This window comes from Henckelia pumila, chromosome 1 (genome assembly GCF_033568475.1).
Source record: "Henckelia pumila isolate YLH828 chromosome 1, ASM3356847v2, whole genome shotgun sequence".
Lineage (NCBI taxonomy): Eukaryota > Viridiplantae > Streptophyta > Magnoliopsida > Lamiales > Gesneriaceae > Henckelia > Henckelia pumila.
The window spans coordinates 156,519,589-156,538,385 of NC_133120.1; the positions used below are offsets into that span (position 1 = coordinate 156,519,589).

Genomic DNA, 18,797 nt, shown 5'->3' on the forward strand with positions numbered 1-18,797 from the left:
CGGCCTTGGCTTCCTCATAACGTGTCTTTACTTCTTCAGAAATAAATTTCCCATCTATTAAGTGGGATGGGTTGGCCCTAGAGGTGGCAATATTCTGTTTCTTTGGCGCCATGTCGAGAGATGTGAGAAATCGAGTGAATTACCTGCGAAATTGAGAAAAGAAGAAGAAATTGAGAGTGAGAGAGATGGCGGTTGTGAAGGAATTAGGGTTAGAGAGAAAGGAAAGAGAGAAAATAAAGAAGGGAAGAAGGAATCGGGTGTTTTAAATTTCTGATTTTGCGCGAGGCGCCCGCGCGGTAGAAAAGTGTCGCGCGGGCGCATACCCTTTTTTTTAAAAAAAAAAATTATGACAGAGGGTTGGGTGCGCGGGCGGCAGAAAACTGCCGCGCGAGCGCACCCCCTTTTTTCCAAAAATTTTTTTAACAGAGAGTTGGGTGCGCGGGCGGCAGAAAACTGCCGCGCGAGCGCACCCCATTTTTCCAAAAAATTTTTAAAACAGAACTCAACTCGAGAAAGACAGGAAATTAACTAAAAATTCTAACACTTGAACTAAAATGAACAAAAACGCGAATAAATAAAAGGGAAAGTAGAATGTAATTCTCAATTTAAAGTCGAGAGCTTGACTTTTCACCCTCTCCAAACTAGTCTTGGTCAGTCAATGTGGTGATGACTGGCGTGGAATCCACATCACCCCCCACATAGTGTTTTAACCTTTGAGCATTGACTGTGAACGACTCGTTGCGGGCATCTTTGATCTCTATGGCCCCTGATGGATACACCCTGGTGATCTTATAGGGCCCAGACCATCTAGACTTCAGTTTCCCGGGAAATAGTCTTAACCGGGAGTTGAACAGCAACACAGCCTCTCCTTCCTTGAATTCCCGTTGACGAATACGCCTATCATGTATTCTCTTTGTCCGTTCCTTGTACGAAACCGCCATGTCATATGCATTGTCGCGGAATTCTTCCAGTTGATTTAGCTCCAACAATCTTTTTTCACCTGCAGCAGCAAATTCATAGTTTAGAGTCTTAATAGCCCAAAATGCTCTATGCTCTAATTCAACAGGTAAATGGCATGCCTTTCCAAATAATAATCTATAAGGGGAAGTGCCGATAGGGGTTTTAAATGCCGTCCTATAGGACCATAAGGCATCATCAATTTCAAGTGCCCAATCCTTCCGATTAGTACTCACACTTTTCTCTAGGATCTGTTTGATCTCTCGATTGGACACTTCCACTTGGCCACTGGTCTGGGGATGATATGGGGTAGATACCTTATGCTTGACACCATATTTCTTTAAAATTTTGTCAAAAAGTTTATTGCAAAAGTGGGTGCCACCATCACTAATGATTGCACGGGGTGTACCAAACCGATTAAAAATATTTTTCTTCAAAAATTTTAGTACAACCTGTGCATCATTTATTGCAAAAGCTTCAGCCTCTACCCATTTTGAAACATAATCGACTGCGACCAAAATGTATTTTTTCGTCAAAGAAGGTGGAAATGGTCCCATAAAGTCGATTCCCCAAACATCGAATATCTCACACTCAATGATATTATTCATAGGCATTTCATTTTGGTTAGAGATATTACCTGTCCGCTGACATCTATCACAAGCTAAAACATACCGGCGCGCATCCTTAAAAAGGTCGGGCCAATAGAACCCACATTCCAGTACTTCGCTGCAGTTTTGATTGGCCCAGTATGGCCACCTACCTCACGATCATGACAATGACTGAGGATGCTTTGCATTTCTCCTTCCGCCACACATCTCCGAATCATTGAGTCAGCACATATTTTAAACAAAAATGGTTCCTCCCAAAAATAGTGCTTGACATCCGATAAAAAAATTTTCTTCTGATGGAACGATAGATTATGTGAGAGTGTGCTTGTGACCAGAAAATTAGCAAAATGTGCATACCATGGTGAACTCTCTATGGCGAAAAGTTTTTCATCAGGGAACCAATCATCTATATCCTTTACTTCATTTTGTGCATCATCAGTAATGCATTCTAATCTAGACAGATGATCAGCTACTACATTTTCAACACCTTTCTTATCCCTGATCTCTAAATCAAATTCTTGCAAAAGCAGGATCCACCTAATCAGTCTAGGTTTCGCATCTTTCTTTGCCAACAGGTGTTTAATAGCAGAGTGATCTGTGTAGACTGTGATTTTTGAAAGCACAAGGTACGAATGAAATTTGTCTAGTGCAAATACTACAGCTAGCAACTCTTTTTCAGTGGTGGCATAATTGAGCTGAGCTTCATTAAGAGTCTTACTAGCGTAGTAGATGGTTCGGAATACCTTGTCTATTCGTTGGCCAAGTACCGCACCAACAGCAGAATCACTAGCATCGCACATTACTTCAAATGGAAGCTCCCAGTTCGGCGATGTCAATACTGGCGCAGTCACCAGTCTTTCTCTCAACACCTCAAAGGCCTGCAAACAATTCGAATCAAAATCAAAAGGGGCATCTTTCATGAGCAAAGAGGACAGAGGTTTGGCAATTTTTGAAAAGTCTTTAATAAATCGCCGATAAAAACCAGCATGTCCGAGGAAGCTTCTAACTCCCTTTACTGTTGTAGGTAGAGGTAGATTTTGAATAACGTGCACCTTAGCCTTGTCCACCTCGATCCCCTGTTCAAAAATTCTGTGACCCAACACTATACCTTCTGTCACCATGAAGTGACACTTCTCCCAGTTAAGCACCAAATTGGTCTCCTCGCATCTCATCAACACAGAATTTAAGTTATGCAGACATGCATCAAAAGATTGACCGAAAATAGAAAAATCATCCATGAAAATTTCTAGAAAATTTTCGACCATATCATGAAAAATAGCAGTCATACATCTCTGAAAAGTAGCAGGAGCGTTACATAATCCGAAAGGCATACGTCTGTAGACAAACGTACCATATGGGCAGGTAAAAGTCGTTTTATCCTGGTTTTCAGGTGCAATCGCTATTTGATTGTATCCTGAGTACCCATCTAAAAAACAGTAAAATTCATACCCAGCCAATCTTTCTAGCATTTGATCAATGAACGGGAGGGGAAAATGATCCTTACGGGTTGCGTCATTTAATTTTCTATAATCTATGCACACACGCCAACCCGTAACTGTCCTAGTAGGTATTAATTCATTATTCTCATTCTTTATGACAGTTATCCCCCCTTTCTTTGGTACACACTGCACTGAACTCACCCACGGACTATCAGAAATAGGATAAATGATACCTGCGTCCAACAGTTTGATCGTTTCAGCTTTCACAACTTCCTGCATCTTTGGGTTTAGTCTCCTCTGTGGTTGGACTAATGGGTTGATGCTCTCTTCCATTAAAATCTTGTGCATGCATATGGATGGATTGATTCCTTTGATATCCGCCACTTTCCAAGCAAACACACTCTTGTGTTTCTTAAGCACCTCCATTAGTTTGTCCTCCATCTCACCTGTCAAAGAAGAAGATATTATGACAGGTAACTTATCGTTCTCACCTAAAAACATGTATTTAAGATGAATGGGTAATGGTTTCAATTCCACAGTAGGTGGTTCCTCAATGCTTGGTTTCTGAAGAACTAAATCCTTTCGGTCACCAAGGTCTTCAAGTCTAAGCTTTCCACCTCTTTTCCATGACTGGTTGTCATTCAAGTATGCGGTCATCTCTTCTACTCCGTCACTGAGGTCGCCCAACTGTTCAGATACAAGTGCAGCCTCTAACGGTTCCTGAAAATTATCCTGCACATAATCAAATAAGAGTGAGTCTACTACATCTAACTGAAAACATTCTTCATTATTCTGAGAAAATTTCAAAGAATTAAAAACGTCAAAAGAAATTTTCTCCTCTCCCACTCTCAACAACAGCTCTCCCTTCTGAACATCTATAAGTGCTTTTCCTGTTGCCAGGAAAGGTCTTCCTAAGATGAGTGGCATGTCCAGATCTTCTTCCATATCTAACACCATGAAGTCCACGGGGAAGATGAATTTGTCCACTTTCACAAGCACGTCCTCGATAATACCCCGTGGATATTTGATGGACCTGTCCACCAGTTGTAAAGACATTCTGGTGGACTTTGGTTCTCCCAAGCTCAATTTCCTGAAAACAGAGTAAGGCATTAAATTTATACTTGCACCCAAATCACACAAAGCCTTATGAAACTGAACATCATTAATTACACAAGGGATAGAGAAACTCCCTGGATCCTTTTTCTTTTGTGGGATTTTGTTCTGCACCAGTGCCGAGCAATTTTCTGTCAGACTTATCATTGCATGCTCCTCCAATTTCCTCTTGTTAGAGAGGATTTCCTTCAAGAATTTCGCATAGCTTGGCATTTGCATCAGTGCATCGGCGAAGGGTATATTGATGTTCAATTTCTTGAACACTTCTAAAAATTTACCAAACTGAGAGTCTAGCTTGGCCTTCTTAAGAGCTGCAGGAAAAGGTGGTGGCACAACGATTTTTGATTGTGAAGTGGGTGGTGGTGTTGAGATAGATGACTTACCTGAAGTTTTTTTTTGTACCCGTTTCGGGCTCTTTCTCGCTTTTTTGTTCAGGCTCGACCGTCTTTCCACTCCTTAATTCAATTGCTTTCACCTGTTCCTTCGGATTCTTATCAGTGTCGCTTGGCAAAGTACCCTGATCTCTGCTGGAAATTGATTTGGCCAATTGACCTATTTGATTCTCCAGATTTTTGATCGATGCATCTTGATTCTGCATACGGGTTTCAGTAGATGATATAAATTTCTGCATCATCTGCTCCAAGCTTGATTTCTCCTCTTGAGGATGCCTGCTGTAATTCTAATTTCCATACGGCTTATTATTCTGTCCACCCCATGAAAAATTCGGATGTTGTCTCCACCCTGGATTGTATGAATTCGAAAATGGGTCATTCCTGGGGCGATTCTGATTTCCCATGTGGCTTGCCATAACTCCCTCTGGTTGAGAGAATGTTTGACAGTCTTTCGTGAAATGCTCTGCACCGCATTTTTCACACCATACTTCTTGCACTCGCATTGCCGAATGTCCTACACTCAGTTCCTCGATCCTTTTGTTCATGACTTCAAGTTGAGCAGCCACAGATGTGAATGCTTCAACTTGATGAATTCCAGTTGATTTTTGGGCCCCACTCCTTTCAGATTGAGGATGATAGCTACTGGTTGCCATTTCCTCGATTAATTCATAACCATCATCCGACGACTTTCGCAGTAGATTCCCACCTGCAGCTGCATCTAACATGGTACGATTTGAATGAGAAAGTCCATAGTAAAAAGTTTGTACCACAAGACCGTCTGGTAATTGGTGGTGTGGACATCTCCTCAGTAGATCCTTGTAGCGTTCCCATGCTTCATAAAATGTTTCCTGTTCACCTTGGGAAAAAGTTGTGATGTCTGCTCTCAGCTTCATTGACTTCGTTGGTGGGAAGTATTTGGTGAGGAAAGCTTTAGCCAGATCATCCCAAGTTATGATGGAACCTGCAGGTAAATTCGTTAGCCATGCTTTCGCCTTGTCTCGTAGTGAAAAAGGGAATAAACGCAAACGAATAGCGTCATCTGAAACTCCCTGTATCTTGAATGTATCACAAATTTCTAAAAAATTTGTGAGATGCACATAGGGTTCATCAATGACACTTCCACCAAATTGAAGCGTGTTCTGAACCATTTGAAGAATCGCCGGCTTTATCTCAAAGTGATTCGCTGCTACAGTTGGCCGGATAATGCTTGGTCGAGCACCTTCAATATTTGGTAAGGCAAGATCCATCATGGATTTGTAAACTGGTGGTTCTTGTTCGTGTTCTCCTTCCATTTCTTGCTGTTGTTGCCTTCTTCTTCTGTGAAAGGTTCTGTCGATTTCTGGATCAAAAGGCAATAGTCCTTCAGGTGAGTGTTGCATGTACTGCAAGAGGATCCTGCAGTTCACAGATGGAAAAGAATGATTAAAATTGTAATAGAGAAAAATCAAATCAAACAAATTAAATTCTATTTAGTCCCCGGCAACGGCGCCAAAAACTTGATCGAGCAAATACTACCACGAAAAATCAACGTAAATATATCTATCAATTAAGCTCGAATAAATTGCAAGTGCACGATTCAAGTTATAATATAATGTACTGAGTACGAGTATCGTCCTCAGGGACTAACGAAAATAATTTGTCTTTTCAATTTTTAACTACACAAAGTATCGAAAAAATGATTTGTGAATTAACTAACATCTAAAATTAAAAACTCAATATAAATAAACTTAAAGTTCACAACCAAGCCAACAAATCTCAGAGTGAAGAATAACAATTCAAAATGATTTTGTTGGAATTTCGGTTCACCTTTTCCCTAATTGAACTGGACGATTGGAACTTAATTTATTCTTATAAATTTAACAGAAGTTCCTATAACATTGACACTCTCTCTCGAGGTGATGCCAAACTAATCAAATCAGTGAAATAATTAAATCTCTCTAATTATTTATCACGACTGATTGCTTTGCGTTCTATGAATTCTACAATTTTCAACCTGGTGGTCTATGGCTATCAACATGTACTAAATACCATATCTCTATGCATATTTTAAGTCCATGGATTATATCATTCGTCCTAATTATAAACCTATCTCTCGACAGCAATTCATAATTTACGAATCTATGTTAAAGGTAGCTAATCATCAACATAGAAAGAAAAACATGATAAAGCAATTATAAACATAAATCAATTCCCAATACGTCCGGTGATTCAATCACACTACCGTGCTTCGGGATTAGGATCCCCTCGATTCCAACAAAATAATTTTTTAGCTACTAGAATTCATTACAAAAATTCAATCTCCAAGATGTTCAACATAAAAATTTAGAAGAAGAAGAAAAGGAAAAACTCCCAACGGAGAAGAGAAATCTCAAACGTTCAGCCGCCGGTAGTCTTCTGATATGCGTCCCGTGTAACCCTCAAAAACTAAAGAAATAATTGTATTTATAGTTCCCCAGAATCCTCTCCGAAATAAACTCTCAAAATAAAAAATAAAAAATAAAAACTGCGCGACGCGCCCGAGCGGTAGAAATTGGCCGCTCGGGCGCCTCGAAATTCCTTGCGCTACTGTCTCAAAAATACGTGACCGCGCCCGCGCGGTAGAATATGGCCGCTCGGGCGCCTCCTAAAGTCCCAACCTACTGTTTTTCTCAACCGTGTATGCGCCCGCGCGGTAGATAGTGGCCGCCCGCGCGCCCTTCTTCATTTCCAGAATTTTGCCTTTCTTCTTGTTCTATCTGCATGGCCTCTACTGTGCATCACCTTCCCACCAAGTATCGGCATTTCTTGGTGATTTCCTGCCATAAAAATAGATAAACCAGAGGAGTGAATATGAACATAATAAAACAATATAAAGAACAAGAATGGAAAAGAACGGACAAAATGTAAACGAAACGAAAGCAAAACAAACACAAAACAAGCAATAAAAACACATAAAAACGACTCCTATCAATCTCCATCACACTATTATTTATATATATATATTTTTAATTTCAGGACTCAATCTTTATTTTTTTTTTATTTTTTTTGGGTGATCAAGACTCTATTTTCAACTTAAAATTGGAAAATATATTACTTTGCATTAATTTAACTCAAATGAAAATTTTAATCAAATTCAATTTTTTATAGTTTCATTTCATTTTTAAAAGCATTTATTTTTGTTATATTTATCGATATTTTTTAATTTTAATATACAACATATACACATTTTGAACGGTGAAGATCGAATTTGGATCTCTCTAGCATCATAACTAAATTTTTTTGTACAATCGCTGCTTCATAAGTTCTCTTGCGGCTCTTCTTTTGCTCCAAAGTCTTGATTTCTTCATTGTACCTACAAATAAACCAGGGAACGTGGAATGAAGACAATATGCATGAATAAGGACTTGAGAACTAGATTTTGGTGGAAAGGGATGAAGCGGAGTGTATATCAATTTGTTTCAAGATGTTTGATTTGTCAACAGGTCAAGGCTGAACACCAACGACCAGGTGGATTACTGCAGAATCTTGAGATTCCCGAATGGAAGTGGGAGCATGTAACTATGGATTTTGTCACCCACTTGCCTATGACTTCGCGTCAGTGTGATGCTATCTGGGTCGTTGTTGACCATTTGACAAAATCAGCACATTTCATTCCTTACAACCGGGAGTATTCTTATGATCGCATGACACACTTATATGTCCAGGAGATAGTGCGATTGCATGGAATTCCAGTGAGCATAGTCAGTGATAGAGACCCGCGATTTACCTCACGTTTCTGGGGTAGTTTTCAGCAGGCATTGGGTACCACTCTGAGTTTAAGTACTGCATATCATCCGAAGACTGACGGGCAGTCAGAACGGACGATTCGTACGTTGGAGGATATGTTACGTTCTTCTGTCATGGACTTTGGTTTATCTTGGTAGGATCAGCTACCTTTGATCAAATTTGCTTACAATAACAGTTATCATCGTAGTATTGATATGGAACCTTTTGAGGCATTGTATGGTCGACGGTATCGTACTCCGTTATTCTGGAATGAAGTAGGAGAACGACAAGTCGAGGGTCCTGAGTTGGTGTAGCAGATTGTAGACAAAGTAGATTTGATCAAGCGGAGAATCAAAACTGCTCAAGATAGACAAGCCAGTTATGCTAATATTCATCGCAGGCCATTGCAGTTTGAGCCTGGTGAATATGTGTTCTTGCGAGTATCACCTTTCAGGAAGGTGATAAGATTCGGTGTGAAAGGAAAGTTGTCACCTCGTTTCATTGGACCTTTCTAGATACTGGAGAAGATCGGAGATGTTGCTTATCGTTTGGCGTTACCGCCATCTCTTTCCAGTATACATAATGTTTTTCATGTGTCGTTACTTCGACAGTATATAGCTGATGAATCACATGTGATTCAGTCTTCTGAAGTTCAGCTAGAGCCAGATCTGTCGTATGTTGAACGACCACTCCGTATTCTAGATAGGAAGGAGAAAGTTCTTCGAAACAAGACTATACCACTTGTGATAGTACAGTGGCAGCGCCGAGGCGTTGAGAAAGCAACTTAGGAAACTGAGAGCCATATGCGAGCAGAATATCCTGAGTTGTTTGCTTTGTACTTTTAATTACCATGTAAAGATGTAATTACCGTTGTTGTAATAAAACATGGTTTTCTGTTTCATATTATTATCTTAATTTGTCTTTAGATTTTATTTCGCGGACGAAATATCTAAAGGTGGGGAGAATGTAGTAACCCAGATTCCATTTTAAGATAATAATATGATAATCATGATTAAGGGTCCAGTCTAAACTACTGAACTGTTGAGCTGCTGAACTGCAGCTAGGGAATATGAGCAGCTAGGGAAACATGAGCAGCTAGGGAATCTGCTGCTAGGGATTATATAGCTAGGGAATATGAGCAGCTAGGGAAACATGAGCAGCTAGGGAATCTGCTGCTAGGGATTATATAGCTAGGGATTCTTTAGCTAGGGAATTCTCTTGCTAGGGATTCTACGGCTAGGGAATTCTGCTGTTAGCCTGTTAGGGAATTTCGTTACTAAGAAAGTTTAAAAAGCTGCTAGGGAATCCCGAACTGCTATTAAGGAATCCCGACCTGCTTCTAGAGAATCCCAAACTGCTATTAGGGAAGCCCGAACCCTCCAGGACAGGCAGGCAGGTGTGTGGATGCTTGCATGAATGACAGTTGGCGCCTAAGTATGAGCTGTCAATAATGGTAGTGACTCAGCTCAAGCATCTGATACGTGGCGTACTTATAGGAGCTCGGACGTCTCGACGTCAGCTCAAGAATCCCGATCACCCCAAATATTTGTCTATAAATAGGAGCTGTGGATTCAGTTATTTTTCACATTACTTCCATCTCACTTCATATCTTTACCCAGAAAAGAGTAGCTCGGGAGCTCGGGAAAGAGTAGCTCGGGAATTTGGGAAGGAATAGCTCGGGAAGGAAGAGCTCAAGGTTGGACCAAGAGGCCAGGTCGGGTCGGGTCGGGTTGGGCTTGAGACCAGGTCGGGTCGGGAGTTGACCTAGGACAGCTAGGGGTTGTCTTTTTTCAGCTTAGTTCAGACTTCGGTGTTAGGTACATACACATTGACTGAGATTGCCAGCGAGTATACATGTTTATATGTTGCATTTATTTGGCATTATTATGTGGCATGATGTATGTTTTACCGTTTTATATATTCATATATCATGTGCACATACACGTTGAGCCTATACCTTGTTATACCTGATTATAGAGCCGCTCAGCTGTATACTCGATAGTCTGTCATTGAGAGTACCGCGACGGCGGGGACATCTATGTCTGACTACTCTGGTGTACTTCACGAGTGTGGTTGCACCCAGAGGTTAATCCGTGCGGTGGCAGCACTCATGTGGCGTCGGTAATGAGCATGACTTTTCAGATGACCCTTTACCAGTCATCATGTTGCATGCATCATATACATATGTTTACTCATGTCTATGTACTGGGCGTTAGCGCTCACGTCCTAGTTGTTATCTTGGACACCCTATTCCACAGGCAGGTCGCAGGATGGACGGAGCCGGTAGTTCGAGGCAGGACTAAGAAGCCGGAGCTTTTTAGGGGATTTTATACAGCAGGATTTGCTTAGCTGTATAATGGTTACTTTTAAGTTCTTCGATATGGTTGTATCACTACAGATTTAAGTCTGGTTATGTTTTCCTAAGCTGTTATGTAAATTATGGATTATGTTTCCGCACGTTTTTACTCTGTTAAGAATTTTGCTGTATTAAGTTTAATGCATGCTATTAGTTGCCAGTTAGTAGGTGATTCCATGCAGGGTCACTACAGTGAGTCAGTGACTGCCCTAATTGTTTCGGCCGCTGCTGCGCCGGAAGGAGGCACCCGTACTGCTCCCCTACCCCAACCCCAACTAGGCCAGTGATTTGAGTTTGGTCAATATTAATTAAATTGGTGAAAAAAAAAAAAAAAACTAACTTGGTCATGATATATATGTATATATGTTTATAAATTTGCAATTTAAGTTGTTTGTATTATCAGATTTCATGACTCTTGGTTATGCTTATCAGTTCATATCGAGAAATGACTGAAAACGTAAAAAAAAAATATAATATGAGTTAATCACATTCCAACATATCATTTTAATTCACAAGGTGACCATATGTAATAACCTTTTATATCACTCTAATTAAGTTTTTGAGTCTTTGACATAAATAAAGCCAATAAAAAATGGTAGTAAATACTTTCTATTTTATCAATTACAATTCCATAATATGACTTTGGTTTCTATTTCTGCTACTTCTCAATTTACTAACAAGTTTTCAAAGTTAATTTTGATTAATTTGCATATAATATGTGTAATTTTTATATTACATGATAAGATATTCAATATTTACTTTAGTTTTAATATAAAATATTTTCATTTATGTCCCAGAATTTATTAAACTCATAATTTGTTTTTGAATTAACTCATGTGTCACAACTTTTCAAATATTTAATGGACAACAAACAATATTTTCAAAAAGTGTTTTAATTAACTAAATTAAATTTTTATTGAGCCCAAAATTTTTAAATTTAAAAAAAATATTGAATTGAAATTATATAAGTTTATAATTCTTCTGAAAAAGCTGCATCTAATAAATTTTAGAATTTCTCTGAAATTTTTATTATTCATGAATGAATTTAATTTTTATAATTTTAAAACTATTATTCTATTTATATTATAACTAGAGAAATTATGGCACAAAAACTAATAAAAAATAAAAAAGATTTAAATAAAATTATAATATAAATAACATTTCTTTATTTATAAAAATATTTTGCTAGAATAAATATTGAATGTATTAGCATTTAATACTTATACGTATTATATGAAAATAACATGTTGCATAAAATATTTTTAATTATAGGAAATTGGAAAAAAAATAAATGAAAGAAATAAAAATCATGTTATGAAATTTTATGAAAAAATACAAAAATATTTAATAGAGGTATTAGTAGGTTCATATGGTACAAAAATTAGTAAGAATGATAAAGGGTATATTGGTCTCCTAATTAATTCAAAATATAATATAGGGTGTGATTAATAAAATTTAAAACATAAATAACACCTTCTCAACAAAAACTATACTTTAAATTACTTTAAAAAAAAACAATTTGCAACTTCGCGTTGAAAATTTCCAAAATATTCCCACACTAAATTACTCTTACACCCCACAACTATTATACGTTTGGGACTATATTAAGTATGCTTCACCCGATACAACATACACCGACACACCCGGTGTTGCATAACCCCTGTTAAACGCTCCAACTTTGAGATAATTTTCAAAAGTCAACACGAGAGAACATGTCAAGTCAAGCAAGCTGCTGCCACATGTAACGCTGTGAAGCAAATTTTGCTCCCACCCCGCGCTGTCCGCTTATCTGTCGGTGATTTCTAAAAAATTTATTAGACTCAAAATTCGTGGAATTGAGCTTTGAAACTTTTTATTCATGTTATACGTAATTATACATACAAGTATAATTTTATTATTCTGAAGAGTACCATTTTCCTAAAATCTATGATATGCAGAGTTGAAAGTATTGTTCGTATTTTGAGGCAGACTGCGTACATGACACCTGAAATCAACCATATATCAAATTCACCGGCACAAATTAATCCATCGGATTTCCAAATCCCTAACATTCGATCGCCCAATTACACTCCGTTCATGTAAATCAGCACCTCCATTTTTTGTTCAGATTAGTTTCATATCCCGTCTGATTCCACTTGACATGGACGCGGTGTCGATCCGACTGCCGTACAAAAACCTGAAGCAGGAGGTGGAGCTAGCGGGCTTCGACGGCGGGGAGCAGCGACGCCGTTCGCAGATCCACGCCTCATCCTTGTCTGATGGCGGAGATTCGCCGCCGGATTCTGATCAGCGTCATCCGCCGCAGAAGCACTGCAGTTTAATGACGCTGATCCTCAGTTGTACGGTCGCCGCCGGTGTACAATTTGGATGGGCTCTTCAGCTATCTCTTCTCACTCCTTATATTCAGGTGTGCACTCAATCTGAAGTATGTTTAATATATTGCTCAATCCTAAGCTTTAATTTTTGTCTTAAAGATTTGAAGAACACTGGAAATGCGTTGGAACTATAGACTACAATTAATTTCAAATTGCCTTTTGATCCAGCTTAAATGTCATGCCCTATTATAAAATATTTGCACCACTGCTTGAAATTTGCTTGTCATGGCTATTAACAGAACATCTGTGGATAGTAAAAGTATAAATGAAATATGTTATTTTATCTTGAATTACACGGTTAATAAGTAAACCTCGTGTAATATAAAGAGCATGCGTGACTAATATGGATGGATAGGCCGGAGTGAAATCATTCATGTTTTCTTATCGAAAAGCATCTGAGATTCCGAAGGCAAGTGATCTTCAATAAGTGGATAGAAAAATACATCAAAACCAAATTTTCCATAATTCCATATAGATATTGAGTTGATCGGTATCAACTATCAACTTAATTGGTTGGATGGACTGTGTATGGACTTCACTGCAGTGCAGTTCATTGCCTAGACTATGTATTGACAGAATTCTTGATGCCAACTTACCAATATTGTGTAGTTACTACCAGAAGATCCAATCAGACCTACTCCACGACATCTTAGAAATGGAATGAATGTGTACGTATCAGTTCGTTGCACAATGATAACATTGACCCCCTCAATATTTAGCAGTACTATCAATACCACCGTCAATGATGTCCAGTACTCGTATCGGAAGATAGAGATCATTACAATTTCTACTTTGTGAGGGTCTGTAATCCTTTTCGTTTTTTGTGCTAATTATTTGATCTCTTTTCGTGATTTTATATTTCTTAATTTGTTCTCTATTTCTGTGTGCCTTCTTTCCTTAACCAAATTTATTTTTCTCCCATGCTACTGCTCAATTCAACGTTATTTCCTTTGTTCCTCCCTTTTCCTCCCAATGTGTTGCACTCATACTCCAACCTATATGAGAAAAGAACTGTGGACAAGAATAACGTGCTCATTTCAAGGACGGTGTTACATCAACCCAATTATGATATACATGCTTGCACAAAGCTTTCTGTGAAGTGTTGGGAATTGTAGTGTTGAAGGAATGTCAAATGAATGCAATGCTTTGTTATATACACACATAAAACCTCTTTTGATTTCAAACTATTGATCCTTTTTACTGTTTGTTTAACTTTTGTATTTTTCTTTTTGTGCAGACGCTGGGTGTAGAACACGCCTTCTCTTCATTTATATGGTTATGTGGTCCCATAACAGGCCTTGTGGTATGTAATAACAAATTTTTGTTTAAAAAATTTGAAGTTCTTGTTTCAGTCGTATATTTTGCTGTTTAAGAACCTTCCAGCTTCCAAGGTTTACAAAATTTTGATTCACACCAGGGCATCTTTTTCTTTACATTTTGGATTTTGGTTTCATATCTTTGTTCATGCTTCTATTTATGGTACATAATGTTGGAAATGTTTTCTAGCTAGATTTTGAAGATTCTTTGTCATATATTTGTAAAAGAGTCTCACAGCATTTTGTTGTTGATTATGTTGATCTTGATTTGGATAATTTTGTGGTTGAATGTCTCGCGCAATAGCATGTGCAAAGCAAGGGTTTATTTGGAGTTCTAATTCAACATTTTCATGGTGTGATATTATTTAATTCAGATCAAAGTAAGAGTTTAGTTCTAAAACTAAGAAACCGGGGAACAAGATGTCAAACTTGACTATGATTGAATAAAATTTTAATTCAGGCTTTAGCTGCATCTGTTACCATCAGTTGCTGGGATGATGTATTTGTTCTGTTTTCCAGGTACAACCTTGTGTTGGCGTATGGAGCGATAAATGCTCTTCAAAATATGGTAGAAGAAGACCCTTTATTTTGATAGGGGCTCTCATGATCTCGATTGCGGTAAGTATAGCAGCTGCTGCTTCCTCTGTTCTCCTTTCGTGGTTGAGATCTATTATTCATAGCAGCTAAGCTACTCTTATAATATAGGTGATAATAATCGGATTTTCTGCAGACATTGGTTATCTTTTAGGGGATACAAAAGAGCATTGCAGGTTTTTTCAACTTAATTATTTCGTTTTTCATTTTATATTCTTGTCTAATGTGAAATGTGCTTTAACCAACTCGTGCAAATGCAGCACATTTAAAGGTACTCGTACAAGAGCTGCTGTAGTCTTCATAATTGGGTTTTGGATGTTGGACCTTGCGAACAACACTGTGCAGGTGAGTTTTTAAAACATCATTCAATACTACACATGGTGTCAAGAGCTAAATAATTTGTTCACATAAAGAACACTTGTTTTTCTCATCATTTCAGGGTCCAGCTCGAGCTCTCTTGGCTGACTTATCAGGTATAATCACCCTGCTTATTGTGTCTCATCCCTACAAAAAAAAAAGGCTGGCTTGTCTTTGATTTATTCCCCTTTCTTCACCGCCCATTTTTCTGGATGGTAAATATGGCAATTGAATACATTAGCCCTCTTGTTCATCTCCGTTTTTTAACTTTTTATTGAATTCTGATTTACTGCAACTTTATTATCTTATGAGTAATCATATGGTCCATAGGACAAGCATGTTTTGTTATGGATAAATAAAAATAGTCATCCATCTTAGGTCCTGATCAAAGAAATTCAGCCAATGCCGTTTTTTGCTCTTGGATGGCTGTTGGAAACATTCTTGGATTTTCCTCTGGGGCTAGTGAAAGTTGGCACAGGTGATGTGTTTTAAAACTATTTATGTTCTATATCTTGTTTGTTGCTAATTTGATATTGTTTTTTCCCATGGTGCATTGGCTGAGTCTGATTTAAATTGTTCAACGATGTAGCATTTTACATTAACTATGTTCTCTTATTTTGCAAACTGTATTAACTGATCTATATGTTTATATGTGTTTCGTTGCAGGTGGTTTCCGTTTTTGACAAGTAGAGCTTGTTGTGAACCATGTGGGAATCTCAAAGCAGCTTTTTTAGTTGCAGTGGTGAGTGGTTGTCATTAGAAAGTGTCTTTGCATAGTTGAGACTACTCATAGCAACAAATTATTTTTGTGCTGTATATGAAATAGCTTTCTAGTAAAGGGATCTGCATTCAGATTCATTGTCATCTCTGATCACTTGCCTACTATATTTTTACAAGTAATCTGGAAAAATTTGGTTAATTGTCCATTTAGTTTTCTGGTGACCTATCTTGTCATAAAATCTTTATATACTTTTGTTGCTGATGAGAATCGTAGCTGAAGTATGTCACTTTTGATGTTTCATCAAGGGCAATTTATGAGTAAACATGATTAAATTTGAGCAATGAGCAAGATATTTTCTCCTTTATAAGCATGTAATATGATGCGAACTGTGGTAGTGTTTTGATTTTGTACTGAGGCAGACTTTCTGCATTTATTATTTTTTCATTTTTTTAATGTGAAAACTACCTTTGCCACTTTCATTTTGCTGTTATACTTTTTAATTTCCAGCTTTTAGATTGCATTTCTGATTTTTGAGTCATGCATAGGTCTTCCTTGCGGTTTGTACGCTTGTGACACTTTACTTTGCAAAGGAAGTTCCATTGATTCCAAGACAATCTCATCGGCTATCAGATTCTGCTCCTCTATTGGATGATCCTCTGCCAAATGGATCTGACTTTTCAAAGTCAGATATTGATACAGAAATGAAGTATAATGTAGTGGAAATCAAGTCTGATAGGCAGCAAGCAATAATTAATAGTGATGGGATTGAACAAAAAAATCAGGAAAATGATGATGATAATTTCATTGACAGCCCTGGAGCAGTACTGGTAAATATACTAACCAGCTTACGTCATTTACCTCCAGATATGAATTCAGTGCTGGTAGTCATGGCATTTACCTGGGTAAGTACTCTCTTGGGATTTATTATCTAGCACTAGTTTCTGCATATTTATAAGAATTATGGCCATGTCTCGTTCTCATCTTTTCATGAATCTTTGGCTAATCTAGTCATCTTTTCCTGTTTCAATCAGTTGTCGTGGTTTCCTTTTTTTCTCTTTGACACCGATTGGATGGGGAGAGAAGTTTTTCACGGTGACCCAAAAGGAGATGTACCCGAAGTTCAAGCATATAATCAAGGTGTCAGAGAAGGTGCATTTGGTCTGCTATTGAACTCGGTAAGAATTCCAAAAATTCCTGAAATTTGCTCGTGATTGTGCTACCACTTGTATCCCTGTTCTCAGCTTCCTTTATTATATTCTTGTAGGTCGTTTTGGGCATTAGCTCCTTCTTCATCGAACCAATGTGCCAGTGGATGGGGGCAAAAGTAGTTTGGGCTAGTAGCAATTTTATGGTGTTTCTCTGCATGGCGGGTACTGCCATCATCAGCGTAGTATCTATGGGACAGAATTCTGGAGGGATCCAACATGTCATTGGGGCAAGTGGAGCTTCCAAAATTGCATCTCTAATTGTTTTTGCTCTTCTTGGTCTTCCTCTTGCTGTAAGTATTTATTTGCTCTACCACTTTTCTAGGTTCCGAAAGTGATATATTAAAAATTAATTTGTACAAGAAAGAAATGCAGTTCCACCTCCAATTTAATGGCATTTAATGCTGAAGCCTTTAAATTTGTGTTGTAGGTCACTTACAGCGTACCTTTCTCTGTCACCGCTGAATTGACTGCTGATTCAGGAGGTGGCCAAGGTACATACAGATTCTGGCTCTGTTTCAAGTTCTTGTCTATTTGAAAAGCTCTATCTTTGATCGAAGATGTATCTTTTTTTCAGGGTTGGCAATTGGGGTTCTAAACCTCGCTATCGTTATACCTCAGGTAGCTACTATTACACTTATCAATTAATCCATGTTCATGCACCCGCACCCTAATTATAAATGCTGGAAACAAGTATAGGTCGACCATTATCACATTTAATGCTTCTGTCAATTCATTATCATATAATTCTCTGGGGGTATGATGGACTCATGGAATTGTTTGTTTCTGTTAGATGATTATATCCCTTGGTGCCGGTCCATGGGATGCTTTATTTGGTGGTGGTAACATTCCTGCATTTGTTTTGGCCTCAATAAGTGCTCTAGTAGCTGGTGTTATTGCACTTCGCAAGCTACCAACTCTTTCAAGCAGTTCTTATAAATCATCCGGATTCCATTTTGGTTGATCAATTTTCGTCGATGCTTCTCCACTTTTCATAAGTTATGCGATGAAATCATTCGAGGACTCAGACATCCAGGTGAATCTAAGCATTCAGGTATCATTCTTATTTCCTACTTCCAGGGATGAAACCAAGTCACATTCTTTCATTATTTTTCCGCGGCAGGGGGTTTTACAACATGTAGTATATAGTAATTACATGTAAACATTACCATACGTAGTTTTGATACCTCAAATTCGAGCGAACATGGTACAAAATCAAGGCTTAGATCTGATGTAGGTAACTTTTTCTTGTAATTCGATTAACAGCAATATTTTTACACTGCAGCCTGTAGGTATGTAATAATGCTAGATTTCTGAATAATATAGTGGTAAATGAAAAAAAAAAAATCATCGTGGTTGTGTTAAAGCTCTCGAACAAAGTCTAGTCCTGCAATTTTTGATGAAGTGTTAGTCGTTTGATATGTACTGAAATCATAAATCTTGAACTTTGGGTAACTTTTTATCCCGACTTGTGTGTATTAATTGGAATAAATTCACAAGAAAATCTAATATAAATTTAAGTCCAAATGAAAACACGAATTAACACTTCAATGGATCGATTATATGTATTCATTTTTCACTCGTCGTTCGAATAAAGGAATCACTAATTCATCAGTTAAA

At 37.9% G+C, this 18,797-nt stretch overlaps 2 protein-coding genes and 1 non-coding gene across 3 annotated transcripts; 2 read left to right on the forward strand and 1 right to left on the reverse strand.

Moving 5' to 3' along the window:
* Positions 1 to 641: 641 nt before the first annotated feature.
* Positions 642 to 4,751, reverse strand: LOC140874290 (uncharacterized). The gene is made up of 5 exons (XM_073277562.1): positions 4,520 to 4,751; positions 4,232 to 4,428; positions 3,238 to 4,156; positions 1,923 to 2,676; positions 642 to 1,134 (listed from the first exon to the last, which is right to left on the reverse strand). Exons 1-5 carry the CDS (start codon positions 4,749 to 4,751, stop codon positions 642 to 644), a joined length of 2,595 nt encoding a protein of 864 aa, XP_073133663.1.
* A 541-nt stretch (positions 4,752 to 5,292) lies between these two features.
* On the forward strand, positions 5,293 to 5,399 carry LOC140876890 (small nucleolar RNA R71). The gene has a single exon (XR_012149120.1). It is a non-coding gene; the product is annotated as a small nucleolar RNA R71 (small nucleolar RNA).
* Positions 5,400 to 12,421: 7,022 nt separating this feature from the next.
* LOC140883120 (sucrose transport protein SUC3) lies at positions 12,422 to 18,543 on the forward strand. Its single transcript, XM_073289459.1, has 14 exons — positions 12,422 to 13,016; positions 14,222 to 14,287; positions 14,820 to 14,918; positions 15,006 to 15,070; positions 15,155 to 15,239; positions 15,334 to 15,367; positions 15,630 to 15,729; positions 15,918 to 15,993; positions 16,518 to 16,874; positions 17,004 to 17,147; positions 17,237 to 17,470; positions 17,608 to 17,671; positions 17,755 to 17,798; positions 17,971 to 18,543. The coding sequence occupies exons 1-14, from the start codon at positions 12,750 to 12,752 to the stop codon at positions 18,139 to 18,141; spliced, it is 1,806 nt and encodes a 601-aa protein (XP_073145560.1). The 5' UTR covers positions 12,422 to 12,749; the 3' UTR covers positions 18,142 to 18,543.
* The last annotated feature ends 254 nt before the right edge of the window (positions 18,544 to 18,797 follow it).